The 16,220-nt window shown below is 40.9% G+C and overlaps 1 protein-coding gene across 5 annotated transcripts in view; it reads right to left on the reverse strand.

Moving 5' to 3' along the window:
* The window catches only part of itsn1 (intersectin 1 (SH3 domain protein)), a 45,729-nt gene that overhangs the window by 4,506 nt on the left and 25,003 nt on the right, over window positions 1-16,220 (reverse strand). For 4 of the 5 annotated variants that reach the window (XM_071479979.1, XM_071479977.1, XM_071479976.1 and 1 more), the window contains 20 exons: window positions 15,983-16,069; window positions 15,660-15,808; window positions 14,993-15,072; window positions 14,728-14,900; window positions 14,574-14,619; window positions 14,348-14,469; window positions 13,917-14,040; window positions 12,753-12,947; window positions 5,903-6,024; window positions 4,199-4,305; window positions 3,588-3,689; window positions 3,366-3,447; window positions 3,055-3,153; window positions 2,828-2,911; window positions 2,601-2,684; window positions 2,027-2,158; window positions 1,803-1,883; window positions 1,102-1,223; window positions 905-987; window positions 701-784 (listed from right to left, as the gene is read on the reverse strand). In XM_071479979.1, the coding sequence (XP_071336080.1) occupies window positions 701-784; window positions 905-987; window positions 1,102-1,223; window positions 1,803-1,883; window positions 2,027-2,158; window positions 2,601-2,684; window positions 2,828-2,911; window positions 3,055-3,153; window positions 3,366-3,447; window positions 3,588-3,689; window positions 4,199-4,305; window positions 5,903-6,024; window positions 12,753-12,947; window positions 13,917-14,040; window positions 14,348-14,469; window positions 14,574-14,619; window positions 14,728-14,900; window positions 14,993-15,072; window positions 15,660-15,808; window positions 15,983-16,069 (2,158 nt within the window). Of the gene's footprint in view, window positions 1-700; window positions 785-904; window positions 988-1,101; window positions 1,224-1,802; window positions 1,884-2,026; window positions 2,159-2,600; window positions 2,685-2,827; window positions 2,912-3,054; window positions 3,154-3,365; window positions 3,448-3,587; window positions 3,690-4,198; window positions 4,306-5,902; window positions 6,025-7,481; window positions 11,001-12,752; window positions 12,948-13,916; window positions 14,041-14,347; window positions 14,470-14,573; window positions 14,620-14,727; window positions 14,901-14,992; window positions 15,073-15,659; window positions 15,809-15,982; window positions 16,070-16,220 lie in introns of those variants that run through there. The other variant, XM_071479978.1, reaches the window with a different exon arrangement.

The following is a 16,220-nucleotide window of genomic DNA, read 5'->3' on the forward strand; positions in this document are numbered from 1 at the left end:
TGTTTTATTTGAAGTGTTGATATCTGTAAGAAGATATATTTGTGGTTTTAAGAACCAACAACCATCTCAGTGTAGTTTTACATCTCCTCTCTCAGACTTCTCTCTGGAGATCTAGTAACAACAGGTTGGTGAGCCAATCAGGAGAGAGGATCTGAGCCTCTCTTCTGATTGGCTGACTGTTTTCTGAGTGATTGAATAAGAATACAGCAGATTTTAGGTAAACACTCTGAGAAACCAAAATCCTGTAAGAATGGATGGTGGGTCCAGGTGGGCGGGGCTTGGGGCGTGGCTGAGAGCAGTGACTGATTTGTTGTGACATCACAAAGTTAGTGATGACGGCTCATTTTAAGGCTCAGCTTCTGAATACAGGCTGTGAGCATTTCTCTGTGGACTGAGGCTTTGAAACTTTCACAGTATTAATATAGAACCTAGACCTGCTTTATAATCAAAAACACATGGACATCTGCCTTTAGACTATAAGGGACCTTTAAATATATTTTGATGCTTATACTTTTGTACTTTTACTTCAGTAGTATAGCTACTTTTACTGAGATCTGAGTACTTCAGCTGCAGGATCAGACACACAGAAGCTGTGTCACACGTTGCATGAGAGAAGCTAACAACACAAATGAACAATGTGCACTGAATTTAAGATGCAGGAGAAAATGAAATGACTGAAACTCAAAGTGTTTGTACGCACCATGGGAGCGACAGGGTTTCAGCTCGATTCCCTCCACAATGTTGACCATCAGTCGACCGATACCTGTGGCCCTCTGAGAGCGAACTGAGACATTCAAAGAGATGCTGTTATTGAACATCATAAAGTCTGATCAGGGGAATCCGTTTGACCAATTAAATGGCTTTAACCAAAGATTCAATATGGAGGAAAGAAAAGGAGAGATACCTAGATACGCCTTCTCTCTCTTCTTCTTCTCTGTCTCAATGAAGAGCTCTGAAGCTGCCTTAATTTTCTGAACCCACGCTGTCCTGCATGAACACACACAAAATTCATATGCTCTTATATTTAAAGGTAAGCACAGACATTTTGAGGCAAAATGCATCTTTAAGTGACAGATTTTGGATTGTACTTGTGTGTATCACCTTTCATTGATGCTCTCAGCTCGGAGCGTGTAAACTCTGTCTATGTGAGAGATGTGGAACAGAGGCTCATCTCCCGACGGGTCTGTTGGCAGCTTCACTAACACTTCATTTAAGAAGATTGGCTGAGAGAGACGAGAAAAGTTAGTTATGCAGAGTCAGAGGTTACACATTGTCTTACTGTATGTCCTTTTAAAACTATTTCACTTAAAACACACTGATTCACCGAGATCTGCATGTTTCAAAAAGCCAGATTCAAGATGTTTAAAGACATTTTTAATAGTAAAATTAATATTAAGATCTGAAGGAGAACATGTTGACATCAAGAGAAAACTGCTGCGGTGATGTGTGAGGTACATTATTGTGGTACTGATAGGACAGACTGGGCTATGTGTCTGTGTCTGTCTGAAGTATGCCATCGTAATTGTGCTGATATACAAATAAAAATGTTGTTATTTAAAGCAGGAAAAGTCACAATAACAACAACTATGATTAACACCATGATCACTATTCTGCTGTCTGCATTACTATGAAAAACAATATAAGAATATAGTATTTCTGATGGGATACTGCTATTGCAAGTTTCGAAACATGGAGATTATGGAAATTATAAAGGACAAAAAACTCTCCTGTTCATACAGCTCTAAAGACAGTGTGTGTGTGTGTGTGTGTGTGTGTGTGTGTGTGTGTGTGTGTTGTCTCACCGTCTTGTACATGCGGTACTGCAGGTGTGTTTTCGAGGAGAAGACTTTGTCCGAGCCCGACGAGCCCAGAGGTTTGGTGACCTGTGAGAGGGACAAAGACAGAGATGGATTTAGAAACGGGGGAAACAGCTTCCAGTGACACACACACACACACACACACACACACACACACACACACACATGCACACACAGACTGAGAGGAGGCAGAGTAATGCCAGGCTCACCTGCGTCAGCAGCAGGAAGTCGTTGAACAGGAAGCCGTAGAGCTCTTTGCTGCTCTTGGCTTTAAACAGCTTCCCGCTGTGGAGGAACTTCCTGGGACCCAGACAGTTGGTGACGGAGTTGAACACCAGTTGCTGAAGAGACAGAGAGGGAAAGATAAAGTTCTTCTTCTACTGATGAATTTCATAATTTAGTGTATAAAATGTGAAACATAATCACAAGTTACTGGAATCCAAAATGACATCAAATGGATTTTTGTCTGTTTAAATAACTGACTTTGTGTTATTGTGTTGCTGTTGTTGCATTAAAGTGGGCGCGTGGAGCTACTATAACAGTGTGTATACTCACACAACCTGACATGTATAAATAACAATATTTTCATCTTTAGCTGGTTAAACTGATTTTTCATGTTTTATTTTGTTGCAGTTGGTCAGATGAGATCAGACGGACAGACTTCAGGTGAAATACTTCATAAATATCCACACTGCAGATGTGTGTATTATCATTTAACTCTATGCTTTTCAGTGTGTGGCTGGTCTTCATATAGGAGATGATGCAGGTGCGTGCTGCAGTCACCTCAGACAGGCCTTCACACTGAACATGAGCCTGGATCCACTCCAGACGATCCGAGTTTTCCTTCTCCCTGACGCCCTCGTTCACCTAAAAACACACAAAGGTGCAGAAACCAAAAAACAGTTTCCAGCAGCAATGTGAGTATTTTGCAGTGTTGTCAGCAGTTAGGGGTTAAAAACAAATATGCAACTCGACATCTTGTGTGTGTGTGTGTGTGTGTGTGCGCTCACCTGTGAACACAGCTCTTCTGCTTTCTCCAGAGCAGCTTTCAGGTGACTGTGGTCTGGATGTGACTCTGGAGTATTTTCTAAAGTCTGAAATAAACGACAGAAAAATGTGAGAGAACTTGAAGTAAACTGGTAGTTTGATGACTAAAGTGACTCTGTGTGTGTGTATGTGTGTGTGTGCGTGTGTGTGTGTGTGTGTGTGTGTGTGTGTGTGTGAGAGAGAAACATACATTCTTGATGATGAGCGGGTAGCGTGTGACTCTCTGCATGGGTTTGAGCAGGAAACTGGACAGAGGCATTCCCTTACACCTGGGGTCCATGGCCAACCTCTGACAGAGACGGTGAGCAAAGTTTAATCCAGAGTGTTTAATTATTAGATCTGTTTACATCATAAAATCAGATTATAATATAGCAATTATGGTTATTATTGTTATGGATTAACCACAATTTCTTGAGAAATTACTGTGAAAGTCCCCTTTTATTAGTCCACAGTTAAAATCCTTACTTACATAACTAAAATGCTAAACTTTGAGTTTGGTACCTTGAGGAAATCTTTGATCTCTGGGTTGTCGTCAGTTTTCTGCTGAATGAGCGTGGCTCCGTTCAGCTGACACGAACAGAATCTGAGCACAAAGTCGATCAGAGAACCGGGAGATGTTAGTGACGTTTCTATCAAATTCGGACCGTTTTAAAAGAAATAACCAGTTCAGCTCCCGGCTGATTAAAGTCAAGATGAAACATTATATCGGAGGCGAGACAGAACCTGATGTAGGGCTGCATGTGAGGCAGCTGATTGGTCAGGATGTCACCAATCATCTTCACCGGCATCCGATCTCCAGACATCTTCTTCCTCACTCTCAGAGCCCTGCCGGGGAAAACAGGGGGTGATGGGAAGTTTGGTTTCCTGTGTCAGTAAATTCTTAAATGCTATCGTATGTATGTTTAACCGTATGCACCTGAAACAAATTTACTGTGAGAAAAAAACCTGTCTACGTACATTTTGATATAAGCACTGCTTAAAACCAAAGATTATTTTAAAGTTTAGAAAAGATTTCCTGGTTTCCAGTTGTACCAGATACATATCAGAGCCAAACCTCATTGTGTTTTATGTAAATTTTAAAAACGGCACACTGCTCTGCTCCAGGTCGGGCAGTGATGATAGAAAACAGGACCTGGGCCTATTTTCCAGTTACAAGCTTCATTCAAAGCAGCTGAGCTTCACAAGGCAAAGTTCGGTCTGATGTTATCTTTAAAATTCAAATGAAAGCCGCTGCTGCGCGTCAGATGCAAATATCTGCACGAAATGAATAACTACAATCTGCTGTGGGCTCGGGTGTGTGACAGTGTTCGTGTTCGGTGCATATTTCTCTTTACTTGAGCAGTTTGATGTTGCACATGATGAGCTCCTTCCAGTTGACGAAGATCATGGCCACTTCCTTCTCCGTCAGCAGCTCGCACTCCAGCAGAGGTTTGTGGAAAATCTAAACACACACACACACACGCAGAAAAGTACATTTTTCACATTTGGTATTTTACTTGAAAATGAGTTTGCTTCTTCCACTTTCACTATCCCACATAGTGAAAAGATACAATCTACTTAGTTTGCTTTCTAAAATTATTTCATAAATGTATCAGCAGTTTAGTCCTGGAGTCTCTTTCCAGATATCATCAAAGACAAGACAGTAACAGAGTAACTACTGCAAAATACCACACTGTAGATCTGCATTCACACAATCAGCTTCCTCCATGAAGAGCTGCACATTACCGCCTGAAATCAAATTAGCTCCAGATGTAAATTCATTTACAACAAAGGTTAAGTGCTGCTAAAAGCAAACCAAACCCATTTCTAGGTAATTATATTGTTAATTGTCTTTATTTGAATTTTTGTATTGAATTTACTGTACATCTGTATATTTCAAGCTAATAGTTTGATATTATCAATTGCTTTATCTCTTTGTTTGTTTTGTGTTGTTTTTGCTGTTGTATAAATCATAATAACTGCATTTCATTGTAGTATTTTACTCTATTTTCACATCTGTAGTTTACTGTGGTTTCATATTGAAAGTTGACTTATTACATTGTACATGTAAAAACCCAACTAGGGACAAGAGTTGAAAATTAGCAATAGCTATAAACTCTCTGCTTTGTATTGGAACAATGTTAAATTGCATTTTCCATATTAAATAATAGAAAACTAGAATAAACTAAAACTAAAAAAACTATGGGAAATCAGCTGGTCACTGCTTGTACTGTCCAAGGATGTTACATCTTCTTCGTGTGGGACGTGTGTCTGGGTGTAAATGTATAAGACGAGTTTATTGTGACAGATGATTTATACCTTCACTTTAACCATTTTACTAAAATTAAAAGTATTTATTTTTTCCTGCTCAGTTTAATTCTGAGAGTATGAAACTCTCTCTGATATTTAATCTAATTAAAATCTTGATGATTTGTGGCACAGGAGCTGTATATTCTACTGTTACAGTGAGAATCCAGAATTTCCTCCATTGAAGAAACCACGTTTCATCTAAACGAAGCCTTCGACAAAAAAAAAAAAAAAAAAAAAAAGAGAGATGAGACCAGAGCACAGGTGGACTAGAGACTACAGGCTCAATCCCAGTCAGCCAGTGGACCCTCAAAACATCCATAAAGTTTTTTAAGGCTCCATCAGTGTCTTTACAGGCTCTGTCAATGTCATTCGTGCATCTGGTCCCAGTGGAAAAGTCCAAGGCTGAATTTATTCCCAGTCCGACCGTGGAGCCAATACTGGTCTGGCTTTACCAAAAGGAAAAGCCTATGAGCTGCTAAAGGGCTGTAGCTGGACTCAGATCTAGTGTTTCTTCTCCCACTCTCGTTCAGTTCAGCTTCTTGTGTGAGTGTGTGGCTGAATGTGGCCGGAGGTGCAGCCGGTGAAGCGTTCATTTTGGTCTGATATGCTGAACATCCAGTGGCGGTGATGATTGTCTAGAGAACCTTACATGTCTTTAAAAACATGTTTCAATATTTTGTGTGTTGCCCAGGTTACCAACACACAGCGTTTGAGCACAGGTGCATCACAGGCGCGTGTGTGTTTCCTACCTCTGTGACGAGCTGCAGGTCGTTGACGTAGTTCTCCTCGGTGACGATCAGCTCGTGGATGTATCCCTGCCTCTTCCTCTCCATGGGACTCAGCATGTCCAGCAGGTGGAGGTCAGCACACCCTGAAACACACACATCACACATACGCAGACACACACAGCTGTCAATCAAACATTCTCGAGCATGGAGGGAGTGAAAAAAGAAAAGATGAAAATCCTATGATGCCTGTATTAATACTTTACCAGCAACATACATACCTGAGACAAACAAACAGTGGTCTGCTCTGGAGGAGTGACTGAGTCAAGAGTGTGTTGTGTTGTGCTCAGTGTGTATCTGTGATTATGTATTTCTCACTCACATCTCCAAAACATGAGCAGACTGCATGTGTGAGTGTGTGGAGATTAAAGAGTGACGTCAATCAAAGGTTAATATTTGGTTTATTTTAAATTTTCCTGAAAAAGTGAAGCTTCCTGTGATGGCTTCTGTTTTTGATTGCTGGTAAAAGAAAAAGCCTTTTTGGATATTGTCATGCAATATCAAGAAAGCTGGTTTAATTTTCTAAATGTCAGAGCGACTACGTTTTTAACACCACGAGTAGAGACAAGGATAAAGCCTGAATTCACTTCTCAGTTGTATATAACAATAAAAATAATATTTCTAAACACGACTTGAATGAGCGGCAGGAAATGGTTGGATAGATTATCTAATTAAAGATAAAAAACAAACGAGCTAGTTCGAGCTAAAATCACAGACAAAACACTATTTAAGATGACTGTAAAATACATTTAAAATTTTCTTAAAGCATTTTTCAAGGAAACTGAAATCAGTGCTTTTTTTTTTTAAAGATCTACAGATGCCCTGAATTTGGACAAAAGTTGTGTTCAAAGACAATTTGGTTGTGCTGACTTTAAAGCTGCATCAACAGGGTTTTGGCCACTAGGGAGCAGCAGAACTAAAAAACAAGACAAAGTTATATGTTATTATTGCTGCATTAAAATTACATATTTAAACAGTTTTTTCTGGAGTTCTTTACTAAAATCCACCATATCCACTTTTCTCCAATCTATTGATTTAAAGTGTTAATATAAATTATTGATTACTGCAGCTTTAAGTGATCTAGCTCACTATTAATAAACTGAATGACTTTAAGTGATTTAAAAATATTTCTTTAGAAACAGGTCCATAAGTGTAAAATTCAAAGTTTTATACATAAATGCCAATTTAACAGGAAGCCTCCTAAGCTTTAAGGCAGATGATTTGTGTGTGTGTGTGTGTGTGTGTGTGTGTGTGTGTGTGTGTGTGTGTGTGTGTGTGTATACTCATGTTAGTGGGACATAAATCTGTTTACACTGTCACATTGTGGCGACTTGCCAAACAAGTTCCCATAATGTGAATCTTTCAATTTTAAGGTGAAACCTTAGGACAGGTAAATGCCTAGGTTAAGGCAGGTCTCTTGCAAATGAATGTAAGTCAATGTAAGGTCATCTGAAGTGAAACAGGGTGTGTGTGTGTGTGTGTGTGTGTGTGTGTGTGTGTGAGAGAGAGAGAGAGAGAGAGTAACGAGGCCAGTCGACTGCAATCTGTCTCAGAGCGTTTAATCATCAGGACCAGTCAGATTCACCCCTTCATTCAAATCTCCACCAATAAAACCTCAGGACATTTTTACTATCAATGCTATGCTAACATTCTGTACATTTTATTCACTCACTCACTCACTCACTCACTCACTCACTCACTCACTCACTCATTCATATATCCTTTTTATTCCTTTGTCTATCCATCTGACCATTCATGTCCATAAAATTGCTCATTCATGCTTTATTTTCATCCACTCACTCACTCACTGTTCATTCATGCTCGCATTGACACCAAGTGCAGTCTGGTTACATTTGGCTTGGCTGTTAATCCATTCACCCATTCATCAGAGTAGCTATTTATATCCATATGAAGCATCAACCATTACCATTCATCAGATTAAGCATAGACCATACATAGCTTTTATTTTTCTAAACAAACCAGACTAGACCAGAGCCATGCTTCAGAGCACAGATGAGTAAAGTGTGTTTTTGTTAAAAATGAGGGGGGAAAAAAAGGTTAAAAATTTCTGCAGCTTACACCTGAACCATTCTGAGTCCCCAGATGATTTAAACTTAATGCTAACAAGGACGAAAATGGCTGCAGCTGTGAGCGTTAGCATGTAGTAACAGGCAGAGGTACATGATCAGCGTGGCTCTGGTTTAGGTGGCTCTTTGTTCTAATCTAAAATACTGACTCTGACTGCGAGGAGTCTCGACCATCTGTCACCAAACTGAGGCAAACGTCATCTCCGACGCTGAAAACCAGGATCTCATTTAAAGAGAAAAGAACTGCTCCCAAAACTAACGTCCCACTCTGGGCCTCCAGCCTCAGTTTGTCAAACAGATGGTCTTTGACTCATCAACCAATCAGAGCACTTCACCTCCAATACTGACATACTGAGGAGCCGATGGGATCCAAGCAAGTTAATCAGAATAATCAGAATAATCATAATAACTCTATTGTTTGTTGTATAAAAAGTTGCGTAGTTCCATAATTGTTTCATTCGTTGTTTGTGTTTCTGAGGGTAAACATTAAAATCACAATACTGTCATCTGGATAAACAAAACAAAACAATACAAATCTGATATGGCAACCACTATAATACTAGTCTGTTGCTATGGGAACAACAAGAGGTGTGTTTCTGTTGCTGTGGCAGAGACACACCAGGGGTGTATGTCACCATGGTAACCGGTAACATACAGTTTATGTACTGTTTGAAAGTGAGACTGTGCTGTGCTGTGTGTATGTGTCTGTCTCTGTCCCTCAACACAGACTTGGTTCATCATGAATATGGTAAGTGATGTTTTCAGGACTTGGTACAGCTCTGAAAAGATGTGGCTGCTTGTTTGGTGGGAACAAACTGCTAAAATGTTCAATATGAGGCGCAAGAAAATTGAGGCTGAAAAATCGGATTTGTGAACTGAGAGTAACGGAGCGGGTTTTGGAAAACAGCGACAGTCAGTGAGGTTTCCTCTCACCTCCTTCTTTAGACAAGGATATGTCTAGATATTCAGTTCAGGATATTTTCAGTCCTGTGCTGTAGTGTATATGTTTAACATTTCACTGGTTTCCTCCCTAATATTTCGTTGGGGTGAAATGATTTCGATATGTTCTGATACAGTAGGTTCGCAGTGCAGGGGGAAGCCAAAAGCCGACTGAAAATTAGCTCTTTTATGCATGAGGTCTGGTGACAATGACCAAAAACACTTTCAAATATGCATCACAGTGTGGAAAATTCAAGGAGGTAAAATTATCACTAAAAGTATCACTGGTTTGTGAAATGAAGTCACAGCTGAGTTATTTAGATGAGATGAGAAGCTCTAGACCGCTCTCGTGTCTGGATGTTAAATATGAAGCTGCAGCCAGGAGCCGATTCGCTTCACACTGGCGTCAATCTTCTCATTTAACTCTAAGAAAATAAGTGAATTCCCCAAAACTCTTTGTGTAACTGGAATGATCAAACCGTTCCACCCCAATGTATTTAGTACCAAATCTGTCTGCGTCATGTCAGTGTCCAGCCCTCAACAGTGTGACAGCGTCTCATCATCATAGCAACAGACAAAACAATAAACATGTAAACAAACCAAAAGGAAAACAACAACAGAACATAAAACGGTTCATTTGAAGTTAATACATATTCAGAATGTTAAACTACTACGGATAAAAACATTGTCACTGTGTCTGAGTGTGTGTGTGTGTGTGTGTGTGTGTGTGTGTGCAGACTCCAAACTCTGTACCATGTTGTATTTTGTGTGTGCGTGACATTTGGTTAGCTCGTATGCTCAGCAGTTACAGCGTAGCTTTCCATTTCAGCCCTGAGCTACGGGCTGAGTCCCATTCCAGCTGCTTGCTCCCTTCTATGCCTCCTTGCCTCCTTTCCTACCACAGAAAGACAGGGGAGGAACTAACAGACTAACTGGAAAACCATGGAAGGCAGCAGTAGTGTGGGCTGAAAGTTAGCCTTTAACTGCTGTGGGACGCGTCTCAATACTGCCTCATTTTCTCTCCTCTCCTTTCCTTCATCTCCTTTTGAGTAGAGGGGGAGGGGGGAGGGGGGGAGTAGGTAGGAGGAGGAGAAGAGTCTTTGGCATTGAGGAGAGAGGAGGTGAGGAGAGGTGAGGAGAGGAGAGTAAAAGACTTTAACATTGAGACTTGTCCTCCAGCAGATAGTGGGTCTTTCTGTGAAGCTGTGGGAGGGGAGGGGTTAGTGAGGGTGGGAGTGGGTGGGCTGGAGCCAGCGCTTGTGACTGACAGGTGAATGAAGCTGCTGAACCAATGGGAGCGAGGTTAAAAAAAAGGAGGAGGGAGGGGGATGAGCTGAGCTACTGATTCTAATGACAGATTCTCCCATGAAGCCACAAAATGACCCACTATCCACTTTACCACACTAAGATACGGCTGAGTGTGCGTATATGTTAGTGTGTGTGTGCGTATATGTTAGTGTGTGTGTGCGTGTATATGTTCGTGTGTGTGTGTGTGTGTGAGTGTGTGTGTTTGTGTGTGTGTATACAGTCACTGTGATCCAGTCAAAAACATGTTAATCAGTCCAATCTGGGAGAAAGGAGCTCAATAGCCTCGTCTCCTCTTTTGCTCTCCTTTTAATCTCCTGCCCTCCTTTCCTCCTTCCCTCCTTCCCTTATCTAAACACCTTCTAACTGAAAGAGAAGAGGAGCAAGAAAAGAGGGAGGAAAGGAGAAGAGACAGAGGAGGAGAAGAGGAAAGTTGGAGAGGAGTCCTGACTATTGATCTCCCTCCTGTTGAACAGTGCTGTTTGGAGCCAGAGCCTTAGATAAACAGAGTTTGGCCAAGTCCAGTCAGAGCCATGCATAGACAGAGTTCTAACGTTACAGTCTGTCTGTCTGTCTCTCTCTCTCTCTGGCTTCTATTGGTGGAGAGTCGCCATTTCCGGGTCATGTGACCTCTTGGTGCTGTCCCATTGGTAGAGTGGCCTAGTGGGCGTGGCCTAGTGGGTCTCTTTGAGGGCTTTGAGGAGAGGGGGGTTCTGGGTAATGATATGATCCTAGAGAGAGGACGACAACAACAACATCAACAAAAACAACTAAACAAAACAACAACAACAACAACAACAACAACAACCAATCGGGTGCTAGGTGGGTGGAGCGTGCAGCAAGACAGAGAGTGTGGAGGTGTGGTCTAACCTAGCATAGAAATAGAGGGTCTAGAGCAGGCAGATCAGCAGGCAGTGACAGAGCTGGAGTCTGTAGAGATGGTTTGAGCTCAGCTGTGGTTTGTAAGCAACAGTGGGCTGTGTAAACAGTGATGGTTTAGACACAGTGAAGTGATGTTAGAATGCAGCTTTTAATTGAAACCAGTCAAACGTGAATGACAATAATATTTAAAACTGAACCACCAACAGAAAAAGACCAAATGTAGCGCTTGTTTGTTCACCAATGTTGTTTTAAAAAGGCTACAGTAAACTCACTGTGCACTCAAGTCAGCTCTGACCACAAACTATGTTCTTTAATAAAAACAGTAAGACTTTAAGTCTGTTGTTGTTTCTGCATTATACACTATTGGCATTTGCTGTTAGACTACAGCTTTTTGCCATAATGCAACAATGGACCGATGATTCAAGTGTCCTGCCTGTAAATTGTGCAGGATTATTATGTTTTATCATCTGATTTCCGTTTAGCCAAGTTTTGAGTGACAGGCAGAGCAAGAGTGACGTTTCTGAATGAAGATATTAATACTTTTTTCAGTCCACTCAGTTTATTCATTTTATAGCCAAAACAATTAGTCGGTTGTTCAGATAGTCAGGAACTTAATCTGTAACACTTCTGATACCTGATTGATTAAGTCAATTGTCAAGCAAAATTATATTTATTGCTTTTCTTTGTTTTATATCATAAAAAGTTAATTATTAACTCTTTGGATTTTAGATAGTTGGGCAGACATGACCTGAATCTGAATACGCAATGATGAGCTCTGGGAAATTGTCACAGGTTGGTTTTTCACAATTTTTGACATTTTACAGGCTAAATAGTTGATTTAAAAAATAATCAAATCAATTAACAGATCAATCAAAATGAAGATATGTTTTAGCTGTAGCCCAAATGTATTAATCTGACATATGATTCAAATACACAAAGGTCAGGTCAAATATCACAAAATTTACAAGAATATTTTCATCAAATTTCATTAACCTATTCAGTTAGTTTAACCATTAGATATATGATCATCATACGAACATTATTATTTTATTATTGTGCAGAAACACACTGCGGCTCAGTAGTGCCTAAAAATACCCACAAGTCTGTTGGTCGGCTCTGACTGTTCTCCACACTTCTATCAGTTACTGTCGGTGTCTCAGTGCTCTGCTCTAGAAACTCTAAGTCTATGGTGGATCATGCTGAGGGAACACATGCAGGAGGAGGGGAAACACCTTTACACTAATGCGTGCATATATACACACACACACATGCATGCACATACACACCATACAAACACACACAAACACCACCCAGAGATGGTGCATGACTGGGAGGTTATCAAAGAGGCCCAAAGGAGTGTCAAGGTGAAAGGTCAAAGGTCAAACCAACTCAGGGGTCAAAGGCTGAGAGAGGGACAGCATCTCCACACCTGGCTCTGGGGTGTGTGTGTGTGTGTGTGTGTGTGTATGTGAGGGAGAGAGAGCATGTTTCAGTGTGTAAGTGTTACATTGAGAGTATGTTCATTTTAGTATATTGTGTATGTGTTCTGTGATTCACGTGAGGTTGTGTGTGTATTTGTGTGTGTGTTTGTGTGCACTCACACTGCGTGCTCGGGTCAGTGTCGGTGGTAAGTTTGACGTAGTTGCTAGGAAACAGACCCTCCCTCCCGTTGATCTCGCCTTTCCACCAATCACAGTCGTCCTTGTTGAGCACTGTGATCACCTGACCCTTCTGGAAGGCCAACTCGTCATCGTTCTGGGCCACGTAGTCGTACATGCCGATCACCTGACACAGAGCTTCAGGACCACAGACAGACATGATGGGAAAGATGTTAATGTTGTTAATGTTTTCTTTCAGTACAGGTTCATCTTTTTTTTCATATTTTCGATTCTTTCCTTTCCCAGAGTTCAGGTACCTTTGAATTCTCTTCCTGACATTTAACCTACACACCTGAGATGCCTGTCAGATTTACAGAACGAGTATGAACATTTTAATGCACCTATGAACCTATAAAGCTTTTACTAATGTTGGTCAGAATTTTTCAAACTCATTAAAATGTAAAAATTGATTTCCAATATACAAGTCATGAGGTAAAGGCAACATTATATGTCAACATTTTAATCCCATCGTATGTACCAAGTTTAGCCTGTAAGTCAAGTTTTGTCAGAGTTCAAACTTTCAAAAAGAATTTTGAATTTTTCATTAAAATCGTTAAAATAAGAGATTTACGACTGTCTAAGCAAAGATCTGTTTCATAAATGTGTTTCAATCTTCTACATTGCCAAGATCATCCCTCCCCCTGACAGATGTGGCATTTCCAGATGCTGACTACACAGCATTATTATTGGGCTGGCCACAATAAAAGGCCACTCTAAAATGTGCAGTTTTATTTTGAAAACAGACATTTATTGGGCACTGATTTCTAGGGTTACGGTTCTGATCCTCAAAACTCCCCATGCACATAAGTAGCCATCCATAGTTCACATTTCTGAATAATGAATAATGAAAAATTAAAGCAAAAACAAAAGTGCTGCTTTATATTTTTGTTCAGTATATGATTTAGAAATTGTGTGTGGACCTGCAAAGACAAAGACTGAAACTGTCTTGAAAAGTATAAGTTTCTGCACCTGGGAAAATTACATAGTCTGTTGATTTCGAAAAAATTAAACAGTAACTTCAAAAACTTAACTTAGAAAACCCACAAAATACGTAAATACCCTTTTTTTTGTGTAGAGCTGTATTTGTAGTTCATCACATGTGTGTACCTGTGCTGGCCGGAGCCAGTTTAGGAGGCGTGGGCTCGGTGGGCGTCGTCTTGCTGGTGCTGGGACTGAGCAGCTTCACATAGTTTGCCGGAAACCAACCTATCTGGCGTTTCTTCCCCCGAGCCTAAAACAGCCAGAACACAGAAAAGTATGAGTCGTGAATCACAAGAAGCATCTGCATGTTGTGTTATTAATGTATTATCATTTACATTATATTCCTAGAAATATAAAATATGATATAGAAGTAAATACATGCTGCCAGTAATTCCTTAAAATTCAAATTAAGCCAATGTTTAGTATCATCAAGCGACTTGACATTTTCATTACTGGCCCCATGGAGTTTAGGTAGATTTTCTTTTTTGATCCCATTTATTTCTTTTTAGGTACAGTCAAGATGATCTTTGCACATGTTAGAGTTTGTGCTTGTGTACCTGGAGCTCCCCCTCCCACCAGCCCCCTGGGTTCTTTTTCCTGATGAGGATGAGCTGTCCAGGAGCTAACGTCAGCTGCTCTGCTCCTGTAGCACTGTAGGGGGCGATCACCTGAGCGATCTCTGAGGGAGTAAAGGAGGAGGAGGAGGAAGAAGAAGAAAATGTGGTTAATTCTGATTCTGTAGCACCTTAAACCTGGTCTGTGAGTAAGTAAGAGAAAGCTCACCTGGTTTCTTTCCCAGGCTGCCGGTCTTCCCTGCTGGTCCCAGTGACTAAAAACAGAAATAGAGTTTAGAGTAAAAATCATTTCAAATATTTCTAATGTGAAACACACACCTTCCGTCCTAGTCCAACCTCATTTGTTCTAAATGAGCTCTTACCTCTGTAGATGAGTCTCGAGGTTTGACATAATTGGACGGGAAGACTCCAGTCTTGCCCCCGACCATGCCCGTCCACCAATCCCCTTCTTTCCTGGTCACCATGACGATATCTCCTTGCTGGAAACTCAGATCCCCTTGTTCACTGCTCTCATACGTGTACATGGCCACGTACTCTGTACAGATGCACACGGACAAGTGGACAGAGTCAGTGACGATTACCCACCTAAACTTTAAAAAAATACCTGTACATGTTCGCATGTGTCACCTTCTCCAGACTCAGAGGGTTTCGTCGGGGAGGGGGAGGGTCGTTTTCCATTGGGAGGGCTGTCTGACACTCCAGACTCACTAGAGGAGAAAAAAGACAAAAAAATTAAAATAAGCTGAGCCTTTGTAGTCAGATTTACAATATAAAAATAAAATAAAAATAACTCATTTTTAGTAAGAAGACCCCAATTAACCATAACCTGCCAAATCTGCCACAAAGGACAAATCCTTTCAGGCTGCTCCTTTAAAAGGTGATTTTGTCACACCACAAATAACTCACAAAGCAATTTACAAGGATTTTTATTTTTCCAGCTGGTGCTCTTCAGACCGTTCAGTCAGGTGGTTTCAGCTCAGTCAAAACTAGTATTTAGTCTTCAAATGGCCCAGTAGGTCATGTCTGTGGATATGTAGCTACACTCCCACTAATGAGGGATTAAATGATGTGAGATGTAGCAAGAAATGAGATCTACAAAGCGCAGAAAGTAGAGAGTGAAATCTAAATCCCAACTGACGTGGTGAAGCCAAAGCAGCAGAATGGACCTGTGAAGTTTTTGTTGGACAAAACTTCCTGCCTGCTCAGTAATTTGAGTAAGAAAACTGTGTGAAATGAAAGTGGAAAGATCCCAATTAATATACCCAGACTGACTTGATGCAACATTTGAACCTACCTCGTGTTTTTGCTGCGCACTGTGGGACCAGCAGGGGCCGTCATGGTGGCGGAGATGAGCTTGACGTAACTTTTGGGGAACCAGCCTCTTTGCCCGCTCTGCAGTTCACCTAACCACCACATGTCCTGCTGCTCCAGCACTGTTATTATCTACATTAACAATAAGATTAACACCATCAGTTCTATTCAGTTAAACACATTTTCCCACCCAGAATATTTGGTTAGCACAAAATGATTACAATAAAAATGGACATTTATCATAATTTAATAAAAACAAAAAACACACAATGAAAACAGAAGAAAGATGGGACAATGCTCGCCTACCTCATTCTTGTTGAAGTTGAGGTGGTTGTCCTTCTTCGCTCTCCAGGGATACAAGGCCTGAGCCTGAAGACCCTCCACCTTCTCCCCCTGACAAACAGAATTACAGCCATAAGTACCACTCAGTTCAGAGGTTCATGTAGAAACAGAAGAGCAGCGAATCTTTGCCACCAAGAACAAGCTGGGTCAGCTGGGAACAGGACTTTCCTCTGTCTCTAAACCCAAACTGGAGACCCAGGTT

This window comes from Trachinotus anak, unplaced genomic scaffold (genome assembly GCF_046630095.1).
Source record: "Trachinotus anak isolate AG129_WGS33_773 ecotype Australia unplaced genomic scaffold, CSIRO_AGI_Tana_v1 ptg000007l, whole genome shotgun sequence".
Classification (NCBI taxonomy): domain Eukaryota; kingdom Metazoa; phylum Chordata; class Actinopteri; order Carangiformes; family Carangidae; genus Trachinotus; species Trachinotus anak.